Below are 27,355 nucleotides of genomic sequence, written 5' to 3'. Positions count from 1 at the left end.
GGAATTAGAATAATAGTAATTCACATGCTGTAGCTAAAAGTTAATGCTAATCTTAAATTATAATTATTGTTTATCTGCATATCACCTTTACAAGATTACGTTATACTGGAATTTTGCTTTGAAATACTTACAAGCAAATAATATCTAATTAATTTTCTTTTATTTTCCACCATATTGGGTATTTATTTATTTAATTAATATTATTTATGTATTATTTATATATTGGTTGATACTTAATTTGTATTTAGTCTAATTTAAATTCAGTCAATTTAATTTATTAGTTTTTTAATTTAGACATTGTGTATGCCGTTGAATTTATTCAAAAATTTGCTCTCTCTCTCTGTAGTGTTGATCATGCCGCGGAGCCCCATGTCTAGCGAGGAGGAAATGGCTCAGAGTTTCTCGGACTCAGTCAGTTCGGAATCAGACAGCTCCAGAGATGAGCCTCCAAGGCTGGATCGACCTACCAGTGCCCGACTGGACAACAGCCTGCGAGACACAATGCTCATATGTGTGGTCATCCCTGACCTGCAGCAGACTGTGCGTTCACACACACACACACACATACAGGTGCATCTCAATAAATTAGAATGTCGTGGAAAAGTTCATTTATTTCAGTAATTCAACTCAAATTGTGAAACTCGTGTATTAAATAAATTCAGTGCACACAGACTGAAGTAGTTTAAGTCTTTGGTTCTTTTAATTGTGATGATTTTGGCTCACATTTAACAAAAACCCACCGATTCACTATCTCAACAAATCAGAATATTGTGACATGCCAATCAGCTAAGTAACTCAAAACACCTGCAAAGGTTTCCTGAGCCTTCAAAATGGTCTCTCAGTTTGGTTCACTAGGCTACACAATCATGGGGAAGACTGCTGATCTGACATTTGTCTAGAAGACAATCATTGACACCCTTCACAAGGAGGGTAAGCCACAAACATTAATTGTAAATTTTTGTTTAAATTGATAGTTTAGTTGTCCTATAAAGATTGCCAAAGTAAAACATAAATCACAATACTTATAGGTATTAAGCAGTGACATTGTCAGGCTTTTTATTTACAAAAAATAAACTTTTTGAATGTGGCAGGATTGTAATATAACAATTAATAACAAGTTTTTATGCGATACAGATTAAAGTGGCTTCATAAATTACTTTTTAAAAATATTAAAAACGCAAAACACACCTGATGCAAATTCTTTGCTCTTCATTTTCTATAAGCAGAGTTAACAGACCCTGTTGTATTTTCTTGTAATTTATTAAAAGTAGGTACACCGCCACCTTGTGCAGACTAAACTGACTTGAACGCACCTGACGTTGTAATTACGACTTGTCAACTCGTAAGTACGAACGTCCCAGGAGGACTTGAACGCAGCAATACATACATACAAACACTTCTGTTTCACCCCAGGCTGTTGGGCCATATGGATCTTTCTAAATTATATTATTACAGTAAATTGATTCCCTCTTACAGGTTCAGCCTTCTCTGGAGAGCTGTTTGGGTTTTGGTGAACTAAAAAAATGGAACGTATTCAAGTGGGATAGGCAACAAGTATTTTTGACCTATTTCACGCACACAAAAGTAGAAAATTACATTTGTCATGCTTTAAATGAAGAAAGTTCAGAAAAGCAATATCATGTAGAGTCATTTAACACAGGTGTTTTCCATATGTTAAGGTAACAGTTTTATTGGTTATTCCTTTGCAGTAACACTCAAGCAAGCCAGATAAATTAAAGTTAATATGAAAAATATTCCAAAGTCACACTTTTTAAATCCATAAAAACACCAGTGAAATACAACAGTTGTTTAAAATTTTCTTTAAAAGTATCATTTATGGCAAATGCATGCTGTCTATTAGAGGCCTTTTTTTGTAATATTGAAACCAAATCAGACCACAAATGGTATAGAATTTGATTTATTGTAAATAAAATTGAAAACCAAAAAACACTAAGGGAAACCATTTTTACTGCTTTCTCTCAAGACAGATTCTTTAAAAATATCTGTGTCTGTCATTACTGAAACTGTTCTTTTTGGAGGAAGCAGAGGATTGAATTGTGTTTGCACATAGCTGATGTGGTTATGGTTAGTATATTGTGCAAGTTATTGTCAGTGTCACATTTATTGAGCATTACAATTATCCAAGCTTTCCATATTCTGCATTTTCATGTCAGCAATACCATTTACGTGTCAACAATACCACAATATCTCAGTCACGTTGAGGGAATAAAGAGGAGGTAGGATAGATGTTATTAGTTCTAAAAACCAAAAGAACAAGACGCTATTATTCAGATAAAAGTATTCTTTCAAAGTATCCCAAGAAACAAGCATTCTCAGATAGCATTTGATTGGACAAAAATCTGTGCAGTGCAGGATGAATCATCAGTATTTATAGTTTGATGTGAAAGAGTACATTTTAAATGCTTGCTGGTGAAAGTGCATTTTGTTAGTATTTAGGAGCTTACAATACTAGCATATAAATTAATTCAAAGCCTGCATGGACTAAAAGTCATTGAACTACCATTTATTTCACGTGGCTTTAAATACACAGTTAAAGGAATAGTTAATCGGAACAGGATTGGAGAAATTTAGCATTACATCTTTTGTTCATCAAAGGATCCTCTGCAGTGAATGGGTGCCGTCAGAATGAGAGTCCAAACAGCTGATAAAAACATCACAATAATCCACACAACTCCAGTCCATCAATTACCATATTGTAAAGCGAAAAGCTGCATGTTTGTAGGAAACAAATCCATCATTGGGGCATTTAACTTTAAACCATCCCTTCTGGCCAAAATACGAGTCCATAATGACGCTTCCTCCAGTGTAAAAGTCCATCCCCTTTTGTCCTCGTAATCCACTGACATATTTTATTAGAATTGTTTTGGACTGTTTTCACATATAAATAGTGCTTGATCTCTGCACATTTCTCCCCTGATTCAGACAAGATGACTGTTTCACTGGTGAAAGCAATATTATAGATAGAGGACTTGTATTTTAGCATGAAGCAATGGTTTTGAAGTTAAAAATGTCTTGATGGATTTGTTTCTTACAAATATGCAACTTTTTGCTTCACAAGATGTTAATTAATGGATTTGAGTTGAGTGTAGATTATTGTGATGTTTTTATCAGCTGTTTGGACTCTCATTCTGACGGCACCCATTCACTGCAGAGGATCCATTGGTGAGCATGTGATGTAATGCAAAATTTCTCCAAAATCTGTTCTGATGAAGAAACAAACTCATCTACACCTTGGATGGTCTGAGGTTGAGTACATTTTCACTTTGGAGTGATCTATTCCTTTAAGGTGCGTTCACTTTTACAGCTGTTCTGCGAAATACTGTACATTTCATTAGGAATCCACGCGATGGGGAGTTTTACATGAGGGCGAAAGAATTCTCAACCAGATTTTGCAACAGGTTCAAGCTGATCAACTGAAAGCTCCTTGGTTTAAAAGAGATGAGCTGTTTCATACATTGCTACACTACTGACATTAGACAACCGATCTTTTCTGCCCGCTGACATTTCGCTAATGTGACTGCACCTAAACACTTATTACTGTTTAATTTGTAAGGTCGAAAAGAGGGTTGAAAATGTTCATGAGATGCTAAAAAATGTATGATATAACCCTTTGAATTTTTATTTTAATTATAAAATGTCATTCTGTCAGTCAGCCAACACCAAATAACGTCATAAAACATGATTTGTGTTTTCTCCCTTTTGAACATTTTAGCACACAAATGTTTTTCCCCTAGTTAATCTGTACACCTGCTATGGCCTGATAGAGCGTTTCTCTGTCTCTCTCTCTTTTCCTCTCTCTCTCTGTGGCTTTGCCAGAAATCCATGAGGTTCAGTCCTGATGCCACAGTATGGGTTGCTAAGCAGCAGATCCTGTGTACTCTCACACAGAGTCTGAGGGATGTGCTCAACTACGGGCTCTTCCAGCCAGCTGTGGACGGGAGGGAGAGTGGTTTCCTGGAGGAAGAACGACCCCTGAGAGACTATCCGCTATCCACCAATAAAGGCGTTCCAACCCTTGAGGTAACGTGTCACAATTCTGTTGCTTGAATGTTGCGGAGTCAACTTAAGCTCGATCCATGATGTAACTTTGACACAATATGTGCAAGGATACTAGAAAGGGACATTGGACGTCACTATCTGCAAAGTACTTCCACAAATATCCACAGGAATTATGCTGGTAGACACTGAACTAGAAGTTAATCTGCCTAGAACAGCAGTGCCGTCACTGACAGGAAGATTTGGACAACTTTAAAGCACAAATAGCACACAATTTTTTGTACGAAACAATCCATTTAAGCACTTTACCAAATATGTGAGCTTTGCATTTCTGCTTTAAAACCCTCCAGTACACTTGCCCCCTAATCTTCCATTGACAGTGTATTAGTGTAAACAGCTTTTATCATTGTTTTATTGTTATTTATTTATTATTTTTTCTTGTTCTTTTTATTTTTAATAAGGAACAAATCAAAATGGTTTTATGTGGTAATCAACATGAACAATAACTAATCTTATTAACTTTTTATTGTGAGAAGAAATGACCATGCATATTTATTATGTCAAGGAGGATCAGTTTATTTATAGTTTTTTTGTTTTCGTTTAATTATTTTACATTTTTAACATGTTTTTTTTCACAATTAATGGATCATTCATTAAAATTCAATTAAAATTGTTTTAATTTTATTGTGAGTGTAATATACATACATAGACTTCCAATGTAAATGCATTACTGTAAACACAGATTTTATTATTCTATTTCTTTTTAATTATTTAATATTATTTATTCATTTTTACAATTAAAGAAAAATCTGAATTATTTTTGTTGTTGTAATCAACATGAGCAATAATGAATAATTATCAAAATAATTTAACTGTGAGTACAAATGTCCACTCATATTTATTATGTCAAGGATAATCACAAAGGCAAAATGGTTTACTTCTTAAAATCCTTTTTTTAGTCCAAATAGTTTTTGTGATAATCAGCATGGACATTTATTAATATAAGTTATCAAAATAATTTAATTGTGAGTATAAATATCCATTCATATTTATGATTTATGTCAAGCACGATCCCAATGACAAAATAGTTTTGACAGTGATGATAACTGCTATAAATTGCCACCAATGCAGTGATATGAGGCTGGCATCACTCTTTAAAATGTGCTTTCTGTACAGGAGCATTCTCGGCTCTCTCTGTGAGAAGGCTGATGTCAAGCTGGTGTAACCAGAACCTTTTGTAGTTCTCCTGTATGTTCATTCAAGCCTCAGGGCCTGATATAATCATATTACTATCAAGGCAGCGACCAGCCAAGAAGAGCTGCAAATGGAGTATAATGAAACATATTTCTATTTTATCATTTGTTTGAGCTAAGGTTTATATAAATGATTTAAAGACATTATTTGTATGCCGTCTTGCTTACGAAAAAACTTGATGTTACCATAATACTTTAGTACTCTGATATAAAATAGGGTATTAAATAATTGTCTTATTAATGTACCATGATATTTGTAATCCATTTTTTTATTTGTAGCAGTACCATGGAACGTTTTGGATAATGCTTTATTATTTCTAGATTATTGTAAGTGTATTTCACGTCAAAATGTGTATTTTGTTAAACTGAATATTTAAAGATGATATTAATTACTAAATTAATCCAATGTAGCATATAAACGGAATGTTTTTTTCGCTCCGATTTAATTGTGCAGTTCCGTTACAAGAGCAGAGTGTACCAGCAGCCAAACGTCAACGAAAAGCAAATAGAAAAACTCCACACACAGGTATGACTTTTCTTTTTTTTAATAAAAATGTTGCTGTGACATATGTCGATTAGCCTACTATGCATATTTGTCAAAAATGTGTCTATTTTTGACGCGCAGGTGGTGATTAACTTGTTTTCCGTTATGATAATTGTGTCTTTTACATTCATATCAAATGGAAGCTATTTGCTTAATTGCAAGCAGGAGAGGGCGTCTTAGGATACGACTGTTAAAACAGGAAAGAAATGTTTGAAAATCTTGCTTTTTATATTCAGTCGCTAGGAATGAATATCTAAGCAATCATTCTAGAGTCTGCTGCTAAATAATGCAGGAGACCGGAGCATTTACATACATTTGGACTTAAAGCAGGATTTTAGGGGCGAGATGGTCATTGATGTTGACGTTTTAGTGTTTCGGCCAGTTTTTCCTCTGTGGTCATGAGCATTTTTGCAATCGAAGCTCCGAACCAAGTTTTAATTGCCGACTTCTTTCAGCACTGTATGTCCTGTGCTGTGCTTGATCTCTTCCTCTTTATTGCTCATCCTATATATCTCCCGTCACCCACACTGCTACCCTCAGCATTAAAAATTCCCCCACTCATTGCTCTGAGCTTTCAAGCTCCCTTAATAAGTTATTATATTACAGCTCTGTAAGCCACCAGGGTTTGTAAAGGATGACGTAGGAACAGCTTTGTGTACATAGTTGTTTCAGAGGAACAGATATTCACCTCAGATCATACTGAATATCAGTGCATTATACATGCAGCGGAGGCAAATGCTTAGAGGGGTTTGTTTTTAAAATCTGACTGCATTATAAAAAATTAAAAGGTGTAGTTGTTACCTTAAAGAGATATTTCTACGTGATCTGACTCTTAAAAATAATTTTTATTGGCGTAACCCAAGGAGAACTGTAATAACTGAAGAAAGCTGGCTGTTTGAACTCAATGGCAGTTGCTCGGCTGGTGCATAAATGATTGCTTATAGGCACTCATGGTGCATTCAAGTTATTTTGGAAAGATTGCATTTAAAATTTGAACGTTAGTGTTGGTAGGACGGGATCCAGAAGTTAAATAATACAAACTCTAATGTTTTGTACGAGTATGGCACTTACTCTATTGTGTTGGAGGTCTTTGTGTGTGCACTGGGTTGTGCGTAAGAGTTGACGTGCATTGATCTGTGTTCGTAGCATGCCGTAGCTTGCCAAGTGGTCTCTAACTCTTTGCCTTGCCAAATCAGCTGTGCTCCCTCTCTCTCTCTCTCTCTCTCTCTCTCTCTGATGTCTCTGTACTGGGAGCTGCTCTCCTATCTATTTTTATCTAGCCTTGTATCGCAGCATGTGTGTCCCAGAGATCTCAACATGAGAGAGGAAGTGAGCAAAGACCCTTCACACTCTTGTCAACTTCATTTCCATCACTCGCTCCTGTTCCTTAACTTCCTCCACAATCATTAGCTGTCAGTGTTTCTTGTTTAACCGCACCTGCACTCTCGTTCTCTCTTAAACCTCCTTTAAGGTCAACCTGAGGAAATTTATGGATTATATCCAGCATCATCAAGTGGACAAAGTCTCCAAGATGTTGGAGAGAGGGTTGGACCCCAACTATCATGACCCTGAAACTGGTGGTACGGGATGCCATATCAGATAACCTCCAGAATTGCACATTAAGGACTATTCGGGCTTTGTGCCCAAGCTACAGTTCCAGATTGATTGCTTTACAGCACCATTATTTTGTTTCCTTTTTAATCAATATGGTGTAGTAGTCAGAACATTACATTGTATTTCAGCAGTTAATATGTAACGTATTTACTCACTGATTTAATCTCATGGCCATATCCAATACCGATTATAAATTATATAAGATTATAAATCTTTACAATACTAAATGTACACTCTCACTATATATCTATAGTCTGTATGTTCTAGTCTATATAATCTATATATTCTACCTCAAAATTAGAACAAAATGGTTATTATGTAGGTTTATATTTTATTATATTTATATACACTATTGTTTAAAATGTTGTGGGTCGGTAAGATTCTTAATTTTTTTTTTAAAAGCCTCTTGTGTTCACCAAAACTGCATTTATTTGATAAAAAATACAGTAAAAGCAGTAATATTATGAAATATTATTACAATTTAAAATAACAGTTTTCTATTTCAATATATTCTAAAATATAATTTATTCCTGTGATGCAAAACTGAATTTTCAGTGTCATTACTCCAGTCTTCAGTGTCACATGATCCTTCAGAAATCATTCTAATATGCTGATTTGATGCTTAAAAAACATGTCTGATTATTATTATTACTACGTTAAAAACAGTTGTGCTGCCTATATATATATATTTTTTGTGTAAACCATCTTTTTTTCAAGGTTCTTTGATGAAGAGTCAGTTCAAAAGAACATTTATTTGAAACAGAAAACATTTGTAACATTTTAAATATCTGTAATGTCACTTTTGACTTTTAATACACACAATGATTTAATACATCCTTGCTGAATAAAAGTTACATTTTATTTATTATAAAAGTTTTAAAAAATAATTTCTTTGAAAATAATTTTTTTATTTTTATAAAAGTTTTAAAAAATAATTTCTTTGAAAATAAAATTTTTATTTTTTTTTACTGACCCCAAACTCTTACATGGTAGTGTATTTATAATTTTTCTTTTATCTTTATATTTACATTGTATTAAGTCACAAATAAAGGCGTAATTACAGTCTCACAATGTCATTTATATATTCGATTTTTTTTTCTCACAACTGTAACGACAAGTATCCGATATAGTCCAATATTATACATATTAAATTATTGTTTTGATAAAACATACAAATCCCTTGATTAATATCTTGCTTTTATTAAGAGAGATTTACCTAATACATTATAATGAACTTGTTTTTGTGTTTCTGGTCTGCAGAGACACCACTAACCCTTGCTGCCCACCTGGACAATATGGTGGAGATTATAGTGACATTGAAAAATGGCGGGGCTCATTTAGATTTCCGCTCTCGGGATGGGATGACTGCCCTGCACAAAGCAGCCAGGGCAAAGAACCAAATAGCTCTTAAGGTAATAAATGACCTCATTCAAAACGGGCATGAGTTTATGGCTGTGTTAGAGTGATCCTCTTCTTTGATTGTCACTTTGTTTTTTGTAAGAATGACTGCTGCTGATCTAACACAGAGCAGTACAGTGACATCTTACAGTGTCAGTAGTGCTGCTGAGTTTACAGTTTACATTCATTACTTTGACAGATTGTACTTTTATTCAAAGCACACTCTGTTTTTTTTTTTCTTCATTATTTTATTGTTGCTTTCTTCCCTTGACAACAATTGGAAATAATACTGCTGATGTACTACTGTTTTGTGCCCTGAATATTGTAAAACACAATTTCCTGTCTGCCGTTGCTCTCGTAGTATATTGCTTGCTGGCCGTTTACTTAAAAAGGCTTCATGCAGAATCTTAGTTTATGTCAGTTTGAAGTTCTAGAGCCATAGATTTCTTATTTTCATTGCTGAGTGGCTGGGTTTTGTAATTTTAGAAGGAAAAATTACTTGTAATCATTTAGTTATGAAACGAAAATGTACTTTTACTCATGCAGTTATGAAACTGCTTGGTTTTGTAAAATTTAATAAAAAAACCCAAAGACATTATCTAAAAAAAAAATCAAGCAGATTTGTTTACATGCATATGTATTGTTTTACATACTTGTTAACGTTACATGTTTTTGCAGAGTACTTAAATTTGTAGGTTTTATAAGTTTTATAATATTTGTTATGCTTTATAAGATTAGTTGTGTTTGACAACCAAAATGTAAAGTGAATGTTTAATGATTGGTTATAATAATTCAAGCCACTTTTTCTGAAATACAGTGCCGTTCAAAAGTTTGGGGTCAGTTAGATTTTTTTTTTAAATTTATTTTTAAGAAATTAATACAGTGAATGCAGTTCTGCAAGGATGCATTAAATTAATCAAAAGTGACAGTAAATTTGTAATTTTACAAAAGATCTCCATTTCTAATAAATGCTGTTGTTTTGAACTTTCTATTTATTAAATAGTTCTAAAAAAAAAAAGTATCCTGGTTTCCAAAAGAACAAAAATGATCAGCACAACTTTAAACATTGATACTAATAATATGAAATGTTAATTGAGCAGCAAATCAGTAAGATTTCTAAAGGATCATGTGACACTGAAGACAGGAATATTGATGCTGAACATGCCATCACAGGAATAAATTGCTTTCTAAAATATATTAAAATAGTAAAAATATTTCACAACTTTACTGTTCTGATGTATTTTTCATCAAATAAATGCAGCCTTGGTGAAAGAGGCTTCTTTCAAAAACAATAAAAAAATGTACCAACCCCAAACTTTTAAACAGTAGTGTAAAAGCTAAGAAGCCTTCATTTTTAATTTGGCTTGTCACACATGGACATTAAAAAAAGCTGAAAAAGTGCACAAGAACACACAATCCCAAACCCATCACTAGCAACTATCCTGAGCTGTGGCGTGAAAGGCAGCAGACAAGAAAAAATAGTCCTTTCATCCTTTAAGACCCTTCCAAAAAACAAGGCTCTGCTTAAACATAAGCATAATATCTTATTTGGTGTATTTTCCTCTCTGAAGGAAACCTAATCCTCTTTTCCCTCTGCAGACTATGTTGGATTTGGAAGCGTCTCCAGACTATAAGGACCGGCAGGGCTTGACTCCACTCTACCATACAGTGACTGTAGGGGGAGACCCGAGCTGCTGCGAGGTCCTACTGCGTGCCCATGCCAGCGTCGGATGCCATGATGAGAACGGCTGGCATGAGATCCACCAGGTGCCGCTGTCTTTCACATTATTAGCTGGTGACAGTCAATGAAAAAGCTTTCGGTTGAGAGTGAGGTAATATATGCATCAGTGTAGTGAAGCTGTGGAAGTTGTAATAGAGCTGCAGTTTTATATGACAGCAGCTTTGTTCAATTAATGGACAGATGAGGAGATCAAACTAGTTGAACACATCATCAAGTCCATCTGTTGTGACGGCGTACTGGCATCTAGTGTTGTGACAGGTGGATTGCAGGATGCCAGTCAAATAGTTTCCGTGGTGTTTTTGATGGCACTCTGCTGGGAAAACGGAAAAGCAGCATGTATGGTTTACTTTTAGACACTTTGAAAAATATGAGATGACAACGTACTGAAGGCTTAATGATGTTTTCATGTTTTAAAAGACTTTTGGATCTGTCATAGGCTGCTGTATGAATTTTTAAGGCTCACAAAAGCTTTTCTTTCAGAAGAAACTGTTACAAGATCTGTTTGCTCATTTTTCTCACTAAAATGATATGCTGTGTGAACTAGTTGTTCCCATTTTGTATGGCAGGCTTGTCGATACGGCCACATCCAGCACCTGGAGCATCTCTTGTTCTACGGAGCCGACATGCATGTGGAAAATGCATCTGGGAATACGGCTCTCCATATCTGCGCTCTGTACAAACAGGTATGTACTCACACTGTACATGTAATGATCCAAAGTCAGCTCCATTTGAAAAGTCAATAAACAGAGGTTATTGGCGTCATACAACAGAATACGCTGTCAAAAGGAGAGTATATTAAAAAAATAGTTTTCTCTTTGTGGATCAATAACGTTTCGAGCGAAAAATCAATGGCCCCAGGGCCAGAGATGAGATTGAGTGCAGCAGGGAAACTTTCTGAGAAACTTTCATTTTTGGGATTAAACTGGGATTTGGGGTTTTGGGATTTCTTTAAAACAAAACAAAAAAAAAACGTGTTTTAATGCATGATAGAAATATGTTAACTGGAAACCCTATTATTTTCATGATATTATGACAATTTATATATAAAATCTTCAAGTATATATTAAATGTGACATGTTTATATATATACAGGTGCATCTCAATAAATTAGAATGTTGTGGAAAAGTTCATTTATTTCAGTAATTCAACTCAAATTGTGAAACTCGTGTATTAAATAAATTCATTGCACACAGACTGAAGTAGTTTAAGTCTTTGGTTCTTTTAATTGTGATGATTTTGGCTCACATTTAACAAAAACCCACCAATTCACTATCTCAACAAATTAGAATATGGTGACATGCCAATCAGCTAATCAACTCAAAACACCTGCAAATGTTTCCTGAGCCTTCAAAATGGTCTCTCAGTTTGGTTCACTAGGCTACACAATAGGCCCTTTCGCACCGCTTTAGTTCCAGAACAAGTTTTGTATTTCATTTGGAAACCAAGGTCCTAGAGTCTGGAGGAAGGGTGGAGAAGCTCATAACCCAAGTTGCTTGAAGTCCAGTGTTAAGTTTCCACAGTCTGTGATGATTTGGGGTGCAATGTCATCTGCTGGTGTTGGTCCATTGTGTTTTTTGAAAACCAACGTCACTGCACCCGTTTACCAAGAAATTTTGGAGCACTTCATGCTTCCTTCTGCTGAGCAGCTTTTTGAAGATGCGGATTTCATTTTCCAGAAGGATTTGGCACCTTCCCACACTGCCAAAAGCACCAGAAGTTGGTTAAATGACCATGGTGTTGGTGTGCTTGACTGGCCAGCAAACTCACCAGACCTGAACCCCATAGAGAATCTATGGGGTTTTGTCAAGAGGAAAATGAGAAACAAGAGACCAAAAAATGCAGATGAGCTGAAGGCCACTGTCAAAGAAACCTGGGCTTCCATACCACCTCAGCAGTGCCACAAACTGATCACCTCCATGCCACGCCGAATTGAGGCAGTAATTAAAGCAAAAGGAGCCCCTACCAAGTATTGAGTACATGTACAGTAAATGAACATACTTTCCAGAAGGCCAACAATTCACTAAAAAAAAATTTTTATTGGTCTTATGAAGTATTCTAATTTGTTGAGATAGTGAATTGGTGGGTTTTTGTTAAATGTGAGCCAAAATCATCACAATTAAAAGAACCAAAAACTTAAACTACTTCAGTCTGTGTGCATTGAATTTATTTAATACACGAGTTTCACAATTTGAGTTGAATTACTGAAATAAATGAACTTTTCCACGACATTCTAATTTATTGAGATGCACCTGTATGTATATGTGTATATATGTATATACAATTAGAATATAAGTGGGATGTTCTAGTATATATTTGTATCACATTCCATTATTAAAATTATTGTTTTAAAACTGAAAACAGAATTTTAGGACTCTGCTCTATTTTGGGATCACTAATAAAAAAACAAGTACTATAATAAAATACATAATATACAATTTTAGTACAAATATATGCTGAAATGATGCCATGTTCATTTGTATAAATGCCAATGACCGATTGCCACTAATTACACTGGTCATTATTCACCATTGTCTCCCATTCCATCCATGATCAAGACGTCAAGAACTACCGAGGACAAACACCCTTTCAGGTACATCAATGTATTTCTTTGCTTGGCTACTTTTTAATAACTGAAAACTATTTTTTTTTTTCAAATAAGCTTGCTCTTGGAAGTTTAGTCAATTTTGTTGGTTTAGTGTTAAAAATTACCACAACCCTGAGTGCCGAATGAACTTGCGTCTGTTTGTTCTTTCACGCAGAGTTCTTAATTAATTAGACACAATGCCACACAAAAGCACAGGCATTATGTTAGACAGCACTCAAAGAACAATGAGTGAGCGTGAGGGTAATTAATCATTTTATTATATTTGTTTGCATGGGCTTTTGGTATCTTCAGATAATTAGGAGTTAGATTTTAGAGAGGGGAAATAATGAACATCAAATCAGTTCTTGTAGTTTTCTTAAATGTTTTAGTTGAAATTAGCTAGTAATTGCTTTTTTTCCCCTAGAAAAATCTCTGGTTATTTTGTTTGCTTACTTAAAGAGTTTCTTTCTCAAATGTCAGATTGTGACATTCAATAGCTTGTCTGACAGCAATGGACATGATCCAAGTCTGTGGCCATGGGCTGATGAGAGTGTTGCGTTTACTGTTCAGTGGCCGTAGGGTTAGAGTGAGCAGAGGCGGCGGGCTTGAGAACGGCGTGGCCGGCGGATTCGACGAAGGAGGCTTGCGGCAGCCACATGTGACGACCCCGGGCTGGACTCCGCTTCGTCCACAATGAAAGCCAATCTGGTGATCCACAGCGCGAAGTTGATGTATTTCCTCAGCAACCAGCACGGATCAGCTCCAGGCATGACGAAGCAGATATCGTCCTCTTTTGGAAGACCAAACAAAGTAGTTTCGTTTTCACAACGAAACACACAACACCTTCACGACATGGTGGCGGCAACAATACTACAGCGAGAATAAAAGTTACGCCTTCTTTCTTTGCATGAACATTTGGGCTGCGTTATGCAAATCTTCCCACATAGTGACGTAGATATGTGGGGGCGTGTTAGAACGAGGCGTTTTAGGTAGGCGCGGTTGACTCTTAACTTTTATAAAGAATATCTCTTTGGATTTGAGACGTTAGTCTTTGCAACTTTACAGATCTTCTTGCACCAGGAGCTTATAACACTCCAAAGAGAAAGGAAAAATTTAAATCGCATCATATGACCCCTTTAAACAAACTGCAATGTTTTGAATACAATGCAGAGACACGGTGTTTACACTTTTCAGGGGAAGCGAACTACAAATTATGTACTTGCAGCTCAAATAAAAGTACTGAAAAATTGACACACATACACGTTTACAGGATACAGGTGATATAGGAGCTTATAATATTTCATGTATATGATTGATTTTACATTGTGATATATTATAATAGGATTTGTTTCAGAACTAATCTTTTAAGTACCCACTTCTAATTAAATTATTTTTTATTATTTTGAGTTCAGTTGCTATAAAAATAACATAATCCTAACCCATAATCCCTACCCCTCATATTACTATCATAATGAAGTGAATTATTAAAGCTTTTAAGCAAATGCAGATAGCAAAATAACATGTACAGTAAACCCTTTAATAGCAAACACACCAACATCAATACTGTACTAACACACCCACATAATGAAAGCTTAACCCTTTGAAATGCATCCTCCTTGACAGAAATCTCCGTATCCTTTTTGCTCTTCGCCACATCTATCACATTGTATTTTAATTCATAGTTTGATTTCACAGTGCGCAGACCTGTTCATCCAGCAAAAGCTTTTTTGACAATGTAGCATTTAACTTTTATGGTATTTTTTAAGTTCATGGTTATAGTTTAAACACCTTTTCTGTTTTTCAATGCATTATCCAGAGCGGAAAAAATAATTGGTTTGAATGTATGCCTTTACAGTACTGAAATATATGTTGTTGTTTGTGCCTCAAGGAAAACTGTGGCTTTTATTAGCAAGATGGCACATATCGCAACAGTAATCCAATGGCAAACCTCCAAAATCATTCAAATAGAGCTGAGATCATTAGTTTTGCAGTCGACTGTACAGTCAAGCGCATCAAGCCAAACATTAGCTACACTTGCTGCTACATTTAGTGTTCATAGCTGGCCTCGTTGTGCTAGTTGCTCGGTTTACAACCTCTAAAGCTTTGAACTGACCCTGCTCACTCCAAACCTGATGTAGGAGTGAAGTGTTTATGTAATGTACATATCAGTGCCCTCCTGATGCGTTGTTTAATGCGCTGTATTATTCATCTCATGCTGCTAAAATCATATTTCAGGCTCGGCGATCGCTTGATTACAACTCATTTAAGCAGCTCATGAAACTTCAGGCTCTCCGCTGGAACGCTCCGATTCACCTGGTTAAACAGGACTTTTCCCTGGCAAAATCGAATATGTGCTGAGCAAATTGTATTACCGTTACCCTTTTATTCTAAGAATGATGATACGGGTCAACAGCAAACCGAAATGTTCCGGTTCTTACTCACCAGTGTGTACTTTCGTACGTCTGACCATCCAAAACGGCTTGTGTAAATTTATTTAACAGTACAACTAATTTCTTGACCTTTTTGTTTCAGAATTAGGCCTTACTGTGCCAACTGACTTACCTTTCTGTTGGTTTTTTAAATATTTAATTAATCTAACTTTAGCTCTAAGCTGCTGCCAAGCACTGTATTTCTTTAGAAAAGGAATGCAGTTCTTTTCAAGCTCATTATGTAAATCTTAGCAACTAATTTAGTGTAATGTGAATGAAGTCTGTGTTTTATCACTCTTAGGAATACACTACTCCAAAACCCACAAGAGTAATGGTTTACTGTGCCTTTGTGCACCATTTAAACCCCAGTTTTGTTCTCATCAGGAAGAGGAGACTCATCCATATACACGCACACTTGCACACCAGCAGAATTCTTACTATTTCCTGTACTGAATTTAGGCCATTATCAAGTCTTAGGTTTTTTTTCTGATCAGAATTGTCACGTTCAAGTTTTTTTGTCACATTTGTACTGGTTTTTCTGGCCTGCAATGCTAATCTTCGTCTCACCGACGTGCCATACAATTGTTAACCTGCTTATTGAATGACATTGAGGGACTTTGATTGCTTTGTCAGTTCATTTTCCCTCTGTATTAATGTAAAATTGAAAAGTGGGATTACGTTTCCAGGGCAATACTCTTAAAAATAAAGGTTCTTTATTGGCATCGATGGTTCCATGAAGAACCTTTAACATCCATGGAACCTTTCCATTGCACAAAAGTTTCTTTTTAGAGGAAGAAGGTTCCCAGGGTTTCTGCAGGTCTTAAAAAAGGTCTTTACAGTTTGTGTTTTCACAAATTAAGGCCTTAAAAGGTCTTAAATCGGAGCAGAAGGTCTTAAATTCATAAAGTCATGGCATTAAATCTTACATGCACTGTAAATCTTCCTCTGGGTTTTTGTTTTGATTTCCAATTCAAATATCTAAACATCCTTAAATCAAGATACATTTACTTGAGATGCAAACTGAACATATGAAGTCTTGTTTTCTGAGAAATGGAAGGAATTTTAATAAGTTTATGCTTAAAACAAGAACAAATGTCTGCCAATAACTATCAAGTTTCCATCACCCTGTTTTTTAATGCACATTTTGAAGTATCGCATCAGATTCTCAATTTCGGAATTTTTTTTTTGACTTGTGCGAAATGAGTTAATGCGAATAATGAGAGATGGAAACGCATTTGCCAAATAAATTGATCCATGCACATCAAAAAAGCCATGCGACTTTGCATGAATAGACGGGATAACTTGACTAACCAGTAGACCGATCTCTTGCACAGCATCTCAAATGTACAGTATTTCTGTATAATTGCCTCCCAGAACTGTCTTACATGATATTGATTTAATGAGACTGTGGATACCAGCTGCAGTGGCCGGACCCTCTGAGGTCCGGAGGAATTGTTTGTTACATAGAGTCTTTAATTGGATGAAAATGTCTATTCATCTTTAGCTCTGCTCGAAGGATGGGCAAAGGATTTAGAAATTGCTGATACATAAGAAAGGATGTTTTCTTTATCAGGAAAGATTAATCAAAGCAACTGAAGCAAAGGCAATTGGCACTTTTTTTATGGCTGGGTTGTTAATAGCATGAGCAGAAAAATTAGAAGAAAGCAAAAAGAAAGAGGAGGCTGTCAGTAGAGAGTTAACTCACAGGGTTTGCTTTGGGTTATTTTAAAGTGGAGCTCTTTTTATTTTGAAACATGGCCATATCATAATCGCTTCCTGAAAACACATTCACAGCTCCCACTGGGAACCAGTTTCAAACGATTTTGCCGCTTATGGTGTTATTACTTGTGTGAGAAGTTAAATTAGATGTGAGAAGCTGTCAGTTTTATCATTTTGCTGGCTCATTAGACCACAGAGATGGAATTGAGATTTCTAATGATCCACAAATTATGTTGGATTTATTGTTCTGCTCTGTCCATCCCTGCTATGTACAAGTCATATAATTAGTAGTGTACATTCGGAGAAATATGGGGTCCAAAAGTCGTTAGATATCTTGAAAATCTGGGATTTTGCGGGGATTTTTTAATTTTTTTATCTGGAAATAAACATTTAATTATTTCAAAAAAACTGTTATGTGATGTGGTAATGAAGAACTGATGAAAGTAAAAGTTTGAATATTGGTAGCAAACGTCAAACAGTGTTATTTTAGTATTATTTATATGCTATTATAGTATCTATAAAGATTTAAAATTAACTTTTATTTTCAGTTATCATTTTAATTAAAGTTTTAATAATTGTGTGATTTTGGCATTTTTATTTTCATGCTTTTATATATATATATATATATATATATATATACAATTAATAATAATTAATCATAATTTTAATAATTTATGCATTTAGCAGACGCTTTTATCCAAAAAGCGACTTACAGTGCGGTCAGGCTGTACATTTTTTACCAGTATATGTGTTCCCTGGGAATCGAACCCATGACCTTTTGCGCTGCTAATGCAATGCTTAAAGTTTTTATAAAGTTTTTATCTGATATTTATTTATTTATTTTTCAGATTTATTTCAATTAACGAAAATTTATTTTACTTTCAGTTAAGTACAAACTCTGTTGGGAAATCAATTATTGGTTAACAAATCCTAAAAAATTTGTAAATAAATTTAATTCATTCATTCATTCAGTAAATACATTTTTGTGGATAATCAGGTTTTGCACAAACTTGGGAAGTTCATGCCAGTTTGAATACTGCTGTCATCAAAGCAGCAGTCCAAACCAAATTCTGAAGTTCATGTTTATTTTTAAATTCAACTTTTCACTCATTTTTTTTCTCTAAAGCAAAATGTAAAGATTTGCACTAGTGGTCTCAGACTTTGGGATCCCTCTGTATATTTATCAACTCCATATCCATATATATGCTGACGACATCATACCCTGACACAGATTTTAATATGCAAGAATTCCTTCTTTCTTGTTTCCTCAAAGATCTTTTTTTTCATCTCATGCCAGAAAATGGGAGGAGGGGATAAAAAGAGAGGGAGGGAAAGAGAGCTTGAGAGAAAATTGTGAATTGCTAGTGTGAAAGGACAGCCCACATACATGGGTAACGGGAGAATTCACAACCCAGCAACTTGCACTGACTAATTTAGACATCCATCCCTGGGTTGCTTAGCAACACTCGGGGGCTTGATTCCCATACAGCTGTTTCGGCGAGCCAACAAGGGTTAAAATCCCTAATCAATAACACCTCATTGTCGCAAGTTAATTCAAGCGTCTTGATTGCATGTTCTGTGGGTGATCATCAGCAAATTTGAAAAACCCTTCTCATGATATCGCCAGGCACTGATGGGCCAAACTTGAAGAATTTTGGGGCAACTGTGTTTATCTCAGTACTTTGTGTCATAATGGTTTTGAATCAAATTATCCCAGCATGGTCTTGTCACACAGCTGATTCAACAACACACTCCAATCAGTCTTCTGCCTTGTCTACCTAGAGGAATCCAAGCAGGGGGAGGCTTGAACTGATAGTACAGTGAATGATTTGATGGCGGGGAGAGAGTGATGTAGAGGAAGAGAGATAGAGAGAGAAAAGGGGGCGGGGCGAATCGGAAAGAAACTGAGACCGAGTGAGAGAGTTAGTGTGTATGTATGTGTGTCAGCGAGAGAGAGAGAGAGAGAACGAAGAAACATGCGAGGCTTGTGCACTGTGCTGTATCCTCTCGCAGTCACAGTCGGCATCATGTGGAGCGGGCACTGTCCCCACAGTGCTTGCCTTCTCCGTAACCCTCTCTGTTGTGCTTTACTGACCGAGGAACCCCAGTCCAGGAGAACCTGACCTTCTGTTTCCAAGTTCCTCAAGGCGAAACTGACATTCCAAGGGAGTTATTAAGCAATAAACTCAGAGGAGATATGAAGTCTTTACTGAATGCCTTCAAGAAAGAAGGTAAGAGGTGATCTTTTGGGGTTTTGAGAGTCTAGAGCAGGGTTCTCTGATATTTGGTGACTTCTGTTCCATGGGATTCGTGCTCAGAACTCCAGCCTTAGAGCTACACGGTGTTCCGACTTTTCTTAGCTGAGGAAAAAGTCTTTGAGTTCCATCATATATTATGACAGATTATAAAGAAAGTTGAATCTTGTGAGGTCAAGTGTGAATTAGTGTGAGGTGGAGAGAACATCACTTTGAGAGAGTCATTTTCTTTCTGCAAGGAATTCAATCAACTTCATGCTGTGAATTTTTAATCTTCTTGGATATTCTAAGAGTTCCATATTTGTTCTACCTTTCCTACAGTTTTGTTTATTGGAATTGGTAAATTTTTTTATATTTAGAATGCTGCAGTTGGAGTGTTGCCACTTTGATTTCAATTGTTTGAAGGAAACGACTGTTTCATCGGCGTTCCAGAACAAACGTGTTCGGGCAGCCAATGTGCTTGTGATGTCATCGTCTTCAGTTGGTGCCAGAAATAAACCATAGTTGGTGCCTATATAAACCATGTAGTTTTTTTTTTTATCCTTTTGTGACATTATCAGTGTCGGTTTCTTTTCATTGGCAGGTTTCATGTGGCATCACCTGCCACATCAGTGAGGGCTGAGTGGATTTCTTCACGGCTTGTGGGGGGTTGGGTTTGTACATTATTGCCGTAATGATCCCCCTACAGTAGCCTTTTAAATAATAAACAGGAGCATATGTATCTCTGAGACTGTTTGTCATAATGAACATCATCCAATGAAAACCTTCCATGACAGTGAAGGTGATCTAACTGCTTCACGTTGCCATTACATCAGCACATTAATGAACAGGGGAGACTGATGTGTGTTTAGTGGCATAATTCTCCTCAATGCTTCTCCTGGGTTATTTTTCAGAATATATTTATAGCGTTTGTCTCACCCAACAAGTGATATCTAGTTCATGTGTGAACTGTTTTTTAGCGGCCTAGTGTTTCTGAGAAACAAGCTCCTTTGGATAAACGTCTTCCTGAACCACCTTTAACATGGCAGCAGATAAGTAATTATAGGCATTCATCATGCATACAGTGCGAACAGTGAACTCAAGGGATTTCCCCTATGCCCAAGAAGGGGGCTGTTGTTGAGATGTAGGCTTCATTTGGTCCTGAAATGTGTGCATATCACCTTGGAACCAGAGAAGTTGGCTGCTGTGGGTGTATGTCTATGGAGACCAGAGTGATCGGCATAGTCTTGGTGTTTAAGAAACAAAAAAATACTTTGTTTACTGTATTAGAGGAGTACTAAGATGTAACTTTGTTGATTTCCACAAGAAATGTATTTGACTCATCTCTCAGTTTGAAAAAAAAATGCTTTTACAAAGTCTGTTGGGCATTGAAGTAAAAAGTTATAACTGAAGTTGGTATTTGTTTGCGCTACTAGCAACACCAAACTGCTTGTTTTCAGACAGGTTTCCCAAACAGTCTGCCATTGGTCGGCTAAAATAGATAGCTCCGCCCCAAATTCTATTTGGCTAAACCAATGTTGCTATGCTGGTCTAATTTGGAATAAAAAACAAAACAAAACACAGTGTTAACAACTTACAAATACTTATACTGTAGTTATCTCTGCGTATTATGCTGGGATAGAAGAAAGTACACTATCGTTCAAAAGTTTGGGTTCAGTAAAAGATTTGTTTTTAAAGAAAGAATTAGAGATTTTATTTTGCAAGGATGTGTTAAATTTATCAAAAGTGACAAAGACATTTACAAAATATTTGTATTTCAAATTAATGTTCTTTTGAACTTTCTTTATCTGTCCAGATGATTAAAAAAAATACAGACAAAAAGTTTGACTTCTTTCCACCAAAATATTAAGCAGCACAAGTGTTTCATAATTAGACTAAATGTTTCTTGAATAGCAAATCAGCATATTATGATTTCTGAAGGATCCTTGGTGAATAAGAGACTTCTTTTAAAACATTACAAATTCTTACCAGTCCATTGAAAAAATAGCAAACTTCAGTTTTAAAGATATGACACTATTTCATGACACATTTAAGGACAGTAAGCCTGGTAACTGGTTTTGTGGGACACCCTTAAAGATACCAAAAAGTAATATATCCGCTAAGTTTCTGTTTACATGGAGCAAACTTTAGTCAGAGGAATTACATTAGTAAATGATAAAGTCCATTGACCTAGAAAAGTAATTCTACCTCAAAAAGGATGATTTACTTATCAACTAACAACCACTTTTGAATTAAACATTACTTGAACCATTCATAGAATCCACCAGTATTAATGTCCCTAAATGATTTCAGTTAGCAAATACCTATTTTGTGTGTTTTTGTTAACTGAGGGGTGACTTGAAGTTAATGGTAACACATAAGCTTCAAATTTTTACAGCATTTATTAATCTAGGTTAATGTTAATTTATCAATATACTTTTTTTTTTTTATTCATGCTCTTTCATAATACAGTAAATAATGTAATCCTATACAACTTGAAATTTTAAAATGTATTAGTATAAGAAGAAATTATCCCTGATTAATAAATGCTGGGAAAGTATTGTTTATTGTTAGTCCATTTTAGCTATTGAATTAATTAATTTTAATATATTGAACAATTGTACAGTGTTAAATTATTTGTTAACAAATTATTTGCTCAATTAACCTGGATGTTTCCTTTAGCTAGAATTTGACTACGTATTTAGATATGCAACATTGATTTGGTCTGAGTTCTGACAGCTGATGACATAAATTCAGCAGCAACAAATTTATTCATTAATTCAATAAATGAGCATCAAACTGGGTGATTGTGAACTTGATGAGCAGACAGCATTCGGTCTTTTAATGTGACAGTTCTTTGTATGTAGTAAAAAGCTGAAGCACAGTCTAGCAGCTTGTACTTGAACACTTGTTACAGTGCTCTAATTATTCTCACTTTCAATGGAATGAAGGACACCTAAAAAAGCTGAACTACTTTGACGCAGACGCAGAAAGTCTACTTCACACTTTGTATAAACAGTCTTTTCTATTCTTTTTATTGAATCACTCTTTCTTTCTGTATCTCTCCCAGTGCCTTTCCGGGAGGCACCGGCAGGCACGGGTCGGAGCAGGCTGCTGCAGCACCAGGGTAGGAGCACTCTTGCCGCCCCACGTGTGCTGCTCCGCTCCAACAGCGACAACAACCTGAACGTCAACAAGTTACCGCTGGACCGCTCTCGCTCGCCCTCTCCTGCCGCTTCCCCCCTGCACAGCCTCTCGTCCCGACACCCCCAGCAGATGCAGAACAGCCCCAATGGCACGGTGAAGACCATGGCCCGGGGGGGACGCTCCGCCCGAAGCCGTTCCCCTTCCCTGGGCCGGTTGGGGGAGGGAGACGCACGGAGACAGATCCCTCAGCGCCACAGCAGGTCAGTGGCCGTCCCAGAAGGGAGCAATGGGACTTGAGGACTACTGTCACTGTGTCCATGTCTGACTGTGTGTCCAGTTTTGTGTGGGCCCCTCATGTCCAGGCTGCAATGTGTCCTTTTCTGTGAGGACAAAGTTGTTTTTATCTGTTGCCACCAGAGGCCCTATTTATGGCAAATCTGTGTTATTTTTATAAGGCCATGTGTGGATGCAAATAGGTCAAGTGTCGGGAATTGGTCTATGGGATATGGACTGGACTGCAGGGCTGCCTGTTTTTAGAAAATGTTACTTTTTGGAGTTTCCAGGACATTAGATCCATAATTAAGGCCTGTTAACACTATAACGATAATGTTTTAAAATTGTTTCTAATTCTATGAGAAATTAGAATTAGAGATCACACCACAACAATAGCGATAACAAAATAGAGGAATGGTATCAGTGGAATAGCTCCAGACTGCACCTAGAACAGCCGCATTTGCGACCAAAAATATTAATTTGCAAGTGAAGTTTTTGCTGAGATCGCCACTGACGACTATATACATTTACGTTATGATTTTAACATTTCCATGTAATGCCTTTTTTTCCTGGTTGTTTTGCGATCACATCTTTTGTTATGTTGACGTAATAAACTGAGACGATGCACATAAAAGATTTAGTGGAAAAAAAGTCAGACATGCAAAGTAAAAGTGCAGAAAAGCCGTGTCTGTTTCGTGCATAACTTGAACAAACTACAACAGGTAACGCTGTCAGCTGTGTGGACATTAGCAACATCGTTAACAATTCTATATAACAATTCTATATAAAGTAATATAGTTTAGGATGTAAAACATATACCATAATCATACATTTGTTGGGGAAAACCAGAAGGAATATCCTATTGAGTGAGTATTTAATATGTAAAAGTTGTTCAGTGTTTTTAAGTGAACAGTCCTTCCCTTGGCGACTTATTGAATAATGAATAAACTATTAATTTTTAAAGTGCATTGTATTAGAGATAAAATAATATTTTGAAACCTCCTAGTTTATTTTATGCAAGTATGACTTTTATGTAAGTTTGAAAAGGGTAAATTTTAGAAATAATTTATATTGAAAAATATATGACAACATTTATAGGATGCATTGAGGGGGAGCCCAAGCTACACTCAATGGTCAAGTGATGCTGACATACTGTAGTTATGGTCTTATATTGGCACAGATTCTGTGTAAGAAACAATTCTTTGAGACTGTATAGTTCTCAAGTTGGAAAAGACATTCCCACTTTAAGTGAACCTTAGTTCCCAGGACATCTACGAGATGGATTAAAATGCTGATAAAGTTAAGACATAAACACATGACTGTATGACTGTTAAAAATAAATAAATAAATAAATACATAAAACACGTTTATTCTGTGGCACTTAAAAAAAATTTGTGGTGCCTAATTTTGTTTCTTATAAGAGCCAATGGCTCCTTAGTTGCTTTTTTTTGTCTGGAGCCCTGCTGACAGCAAATCAGAATTCTTGGTGTGAATGGGCCTTTAGATGAGTATTTACAGTATGTGTCTATCAGAGATGGAAATTTGAGTAGCAAAAAAAAATAAAAAATAGGCTTGAAATTCCAAAAAAGGTACAACATGTTGATCCAAACCTGCATGACTTACTTTCTTCTGTGAAATACAAAATAAGATATTTTGATGGATGTTTGTTTTTGTCCATACAATGACAAAGTCAGCGGGGTCCAAACCAACAAACAAAAAACAGACTTTTTAAAAGTATCATCTTTTGTGTTCTTGAGGAAGACGAGATGCTTACAGGTTTAGAAGAAGATGAGGGTGAGTAAACGATGACAATTAAAATTTTAGGGTGAACTGTCTCTTTTATACAATGCACTACAGGCGTTCAATACTGAGAATATAGTTTAGCAGGATGTAAAACATATACCATAATCATACATACGTTGGGGAAAACCAGAAGAAATATCCTATTGAGTGAGTATTTAATATGTAAACGTTGTTCAGTGTTTTTAAGTAAACAGTCCTTCCCTTGGCGACTTATTGAATAATGAATAAACTATACATTTTTAAAGTGCATTGTATTTGTCAGGATCATGGACCTGTTTTGCCCCTGTTTCTGTCATGTTCCTGTCCTCGTTCAGTCTATTAATTTGATTATGATCTCATGCACCTGTTTTTCCCAAATCATCCCCTGTATTTAAGTCTATGCCTTTGCGTTCTGGGTTTGTCTGGTATTGAATGTTCGTTTCTCCCTGCTACGTGTGTGTTCCTGGTTCCCTTGATGATAATTAAAGTCCGTTTGTTTGAAGTTTATTCCACGTCTCCTCGTTCCTTGCTCCGTGCTCCTCACAGTAGCGCATCGTGACAGAATACCAGACCAAAAAACAGTTGCCTCCGTGTGTTCCCTCCGTTTTTGTTTCCGTCTTTACCCAGTGTTTTTTGTTTCCGTTATGCCCATGGATCCTCTCGCCCGCCCTGAATACCTCGTCCTCCTGCTAGAGGAGGGGGAGAGATCGCTCGAGCGGATTTCTCCGCCTTCGTGGAGTGGATTCTGGCAAGAAATGGATCGCCATTCACCATCTGCCTTGTGAATAATCTCGCCGGATCCACTCCTGACCCAGTGCTCAGCACACCATCTCCCCGCTGCGCGGAGCGCATGCCCGAGCCCACCGCTGACGGAAGAGCCTAAGCTTTCTGTGGCCGACCAGCCGTTGGCGGAGCCGGCAACAGAACCCACCACAAGGGAAAATGCCGCAGACAGAAAGAGCACGGAGTGGAGCTCCACCTACTACACATCGAGTTTAGTCCAGAGAGGGTTCCAGTACCCGAGTTTAGCCCAGAGAGGGCTCCAGTCCCCGAGTTTAGCCCAGAGAGGGCTCCAGTCCCCGAGTTTAGCCCAGAGAGGGCTCCAGACCCCGAGTTTAGCCCAGAGAGGGCTCCAGTCCCCGCGTTTAGCCCCGAGAAAGTTCCTGTTCCCATGTCTAGTCCAGAGAAAGTTCCTGTTCCCACATCCAGCCCAGAGAAGGCTCCTGTTCCCACGTCCAGCTCTGAGAGGGCTCCTCGTCCCAAGTTAAGCCCGGAGGCTCACAAATAACCACCCTCCCCCCCTCCGCCACTGTCGTCTGGCAGCCCCTCTGCTCGCCCTCAGCCCACCATCAGCCAGGTGCGTGCTCCGCGGAACTGCCATCCCTGGACTCCGCCTCCTGCCTCTAAACCCCGGACTCCGCCTTGGCCCGTGGACCCGTCAGCTCCACCATGGCTCCTAGCTCCCTCCTCTCCACCGTGGCCCGGCAGTCCACTAGCTCCGCTGGGCTCCCTCGTCCCTCCGGCTCCACCTTGGCCTGGCATCGACCATCCTGCGCCTCGGGACTCCACTCCTCCATCTGCGTTTTGTCCCTTTGTCCCTCCGGCTCCGGTCCAGCTGGACTCCTCCTGCTCCAAGTCCTTTCTGTCACCTCCCTGGCTCCTCCCTCCATCGTCACCTCCCTGGACTCTCTCTGACGGCCCCCTCCCGGGTGTCCGTCCTCCTCCGGAGGTTATTTGGTCATGTTCCTGTCCTCGTTCAGTCTATTAGTTTGATTATGATCCATGCACCTGTGTTTCCCCAATCATCCCCTGTATTTAAGTCTATGCCTTTGCGTTCTGGGTTTGTCTGGTATTGAATGTTTGTTTCTCCCCGCTACGTGTGTGTTCCTGGTTCCCTTGATGATAATTAAAGTCCGTTTGTTTGAAGTTTATTCCACGTCTCCTCGTTCCTTGCTCCGTGCTCCTCACAGTAGCGCATCGTGACAGAATACCAGACCAAAAAACAGTTGCCTCCGTGTGTTCCCTCCGTTTTTGTTTCCGTCTTTACCCAGTGTTTTTTGTTTCCGTTATGCCCATGGATCCTCTCGCCCGCCCTGAATACCTCGTCCTCCTGCTAGAGGAGGGGGAGAGATCGCTCGAGCGGATTTCTCCGCCTTCGTGGAGTGGATTCTGGCAAGAAATGGATCGCCATTCACCATCTGCCTTGTGAATAATCTCGCCGGATCCACTCCTGACCCAGTGCTCAGCACACCATCTCCCCGCTGCGCGGAGCGCATGCCCGAGCCCACCGCTGACGGAAGAGCCTAAGCTTTCTGTGGCCGACCAGCCGTTGGCGGAGCCGGCAACAGAACCCACCACAAGGGAAAATGCCGCAGACAGAAAGAGCACGGAGTGGAGCTCCACCTACTACACATCGAGTTTAGTCCAGAGAGGGTTCCAGTACCCGAGTTTAGCCCAGAGAGGGCTCCAGTCCCCGAGTTTAGCCCAGAGAGGGCTCCAGTCCCCGAGTTTAGCCCAGAGAGGGCTCCAGTCCCCGAGTTTAGCCCAGAGAGGGCTCCAGTCCCCGAGTTTAGCCCAGAGAGGGCTCCAGTCCCCGAGTTTAGCCCAGAGAGGGCTCCAG

At 37.6% G+C, this 27,355-nt stretch overlaps 2 protein-coding genes across 3 annotated transcripts in view; both read left to right on the top strand.

Moving 5' to 3' along the window:
* The first annotated feature begins 354 nt into the window (after positions 1 to 354).
* Positions 355 to 15,689, top strand: LOC107589200 (SH3 and multiple ankyrin repeat domains protein 3-like). Its single transcript, XM_016277565.1, has 8 exons — positions 355 to 540; positions 3,838 to 4,041; positions 5,725 to 5,796; positions 7,286 to 7,394; positions 8,689 to 8,840; positions 10,426 to 10,593; positions 11,134 to 11,250; positions 15,684 to 15,689. Exons 1-8 carry the CDS (start codon positions 355 to 357, stop codon positions 15,687 to 15,689), a joined length of 1,014 nt encoding a protein of 337 aa, XP_016133051.1.
* A 3,787-nt stretch (positions 15,690 to 19,476) lies between these two features.
* LOC107589167 (SH3 and multiple ankyrin repeat domains protein 2-like) overlaps positions 19,477 to 27,355 on the top strand; it is a 69,003-nt gene continuing 61,124 nt past the window's right edge. For both annotated transcript variants that reach the window (XM_016277525.1, XM_016277524.1), the window contains exons 1-2: positions 19,477 to 19,530; positions 22,604 to 22,940. In XM_016277525.1, the coding sequence (XP_016133011.1) occupies positions 19,497 to 19,530; positions 22,604 to 22,940 (371 nt within the window). In that variant the 5' untranslated portion in view covers positions 19,477 to 19,496. The remainder of the gene's footprint in view (positions 19,531 to 22,603; positions 22,941 to 27,355) is intronic.

This window comes from Sinocyclocheilus grahami, unplaced genomic scaffold (genome assembly GCF_001515645.1).
Source record: "Sinocyclocheilus grahami isolate Dianchi unplaced genomic scaffold, SAMN03320097.WGS_v1.1 scaffold113.1, whole genome shotgun sequence".
NCBI lineage: Eukaryota > Metazoa > Chordata > Actinopteri > Cypriniformes > Cyprinidae > Sinocyclocheilus > Sinocyclocheilus grahami.
This window is presented reverse-complemented; position numbering and strand designations above follow the sequence as displayed.

Excerpts from the sequence above, each read along its gene's own strand:
- LOC107589200 (XM_016277565.1), top strand. The coding sequence starts at position 355 with ATGCCGCGGAGCCCCATGTCTAGCGAGGAGGAAATGGCTCAGAGTTTC. Across the intron at positions 7,395-8,688 it reads TCATGACCCTGAAACTGGTG|AGACACCACTAACCCTTGCT; the intron begins GTACGGGATGCC and ends TCTGGTCTGCAG. Across the intron at positions 8,841-10,425 it reads AGAACCAAATAGCTCTTAAG|ACTATGTTGGATTTGGAAGC; the intron begins GTAATAAATGAC and ends TTCCCTCTGCAG.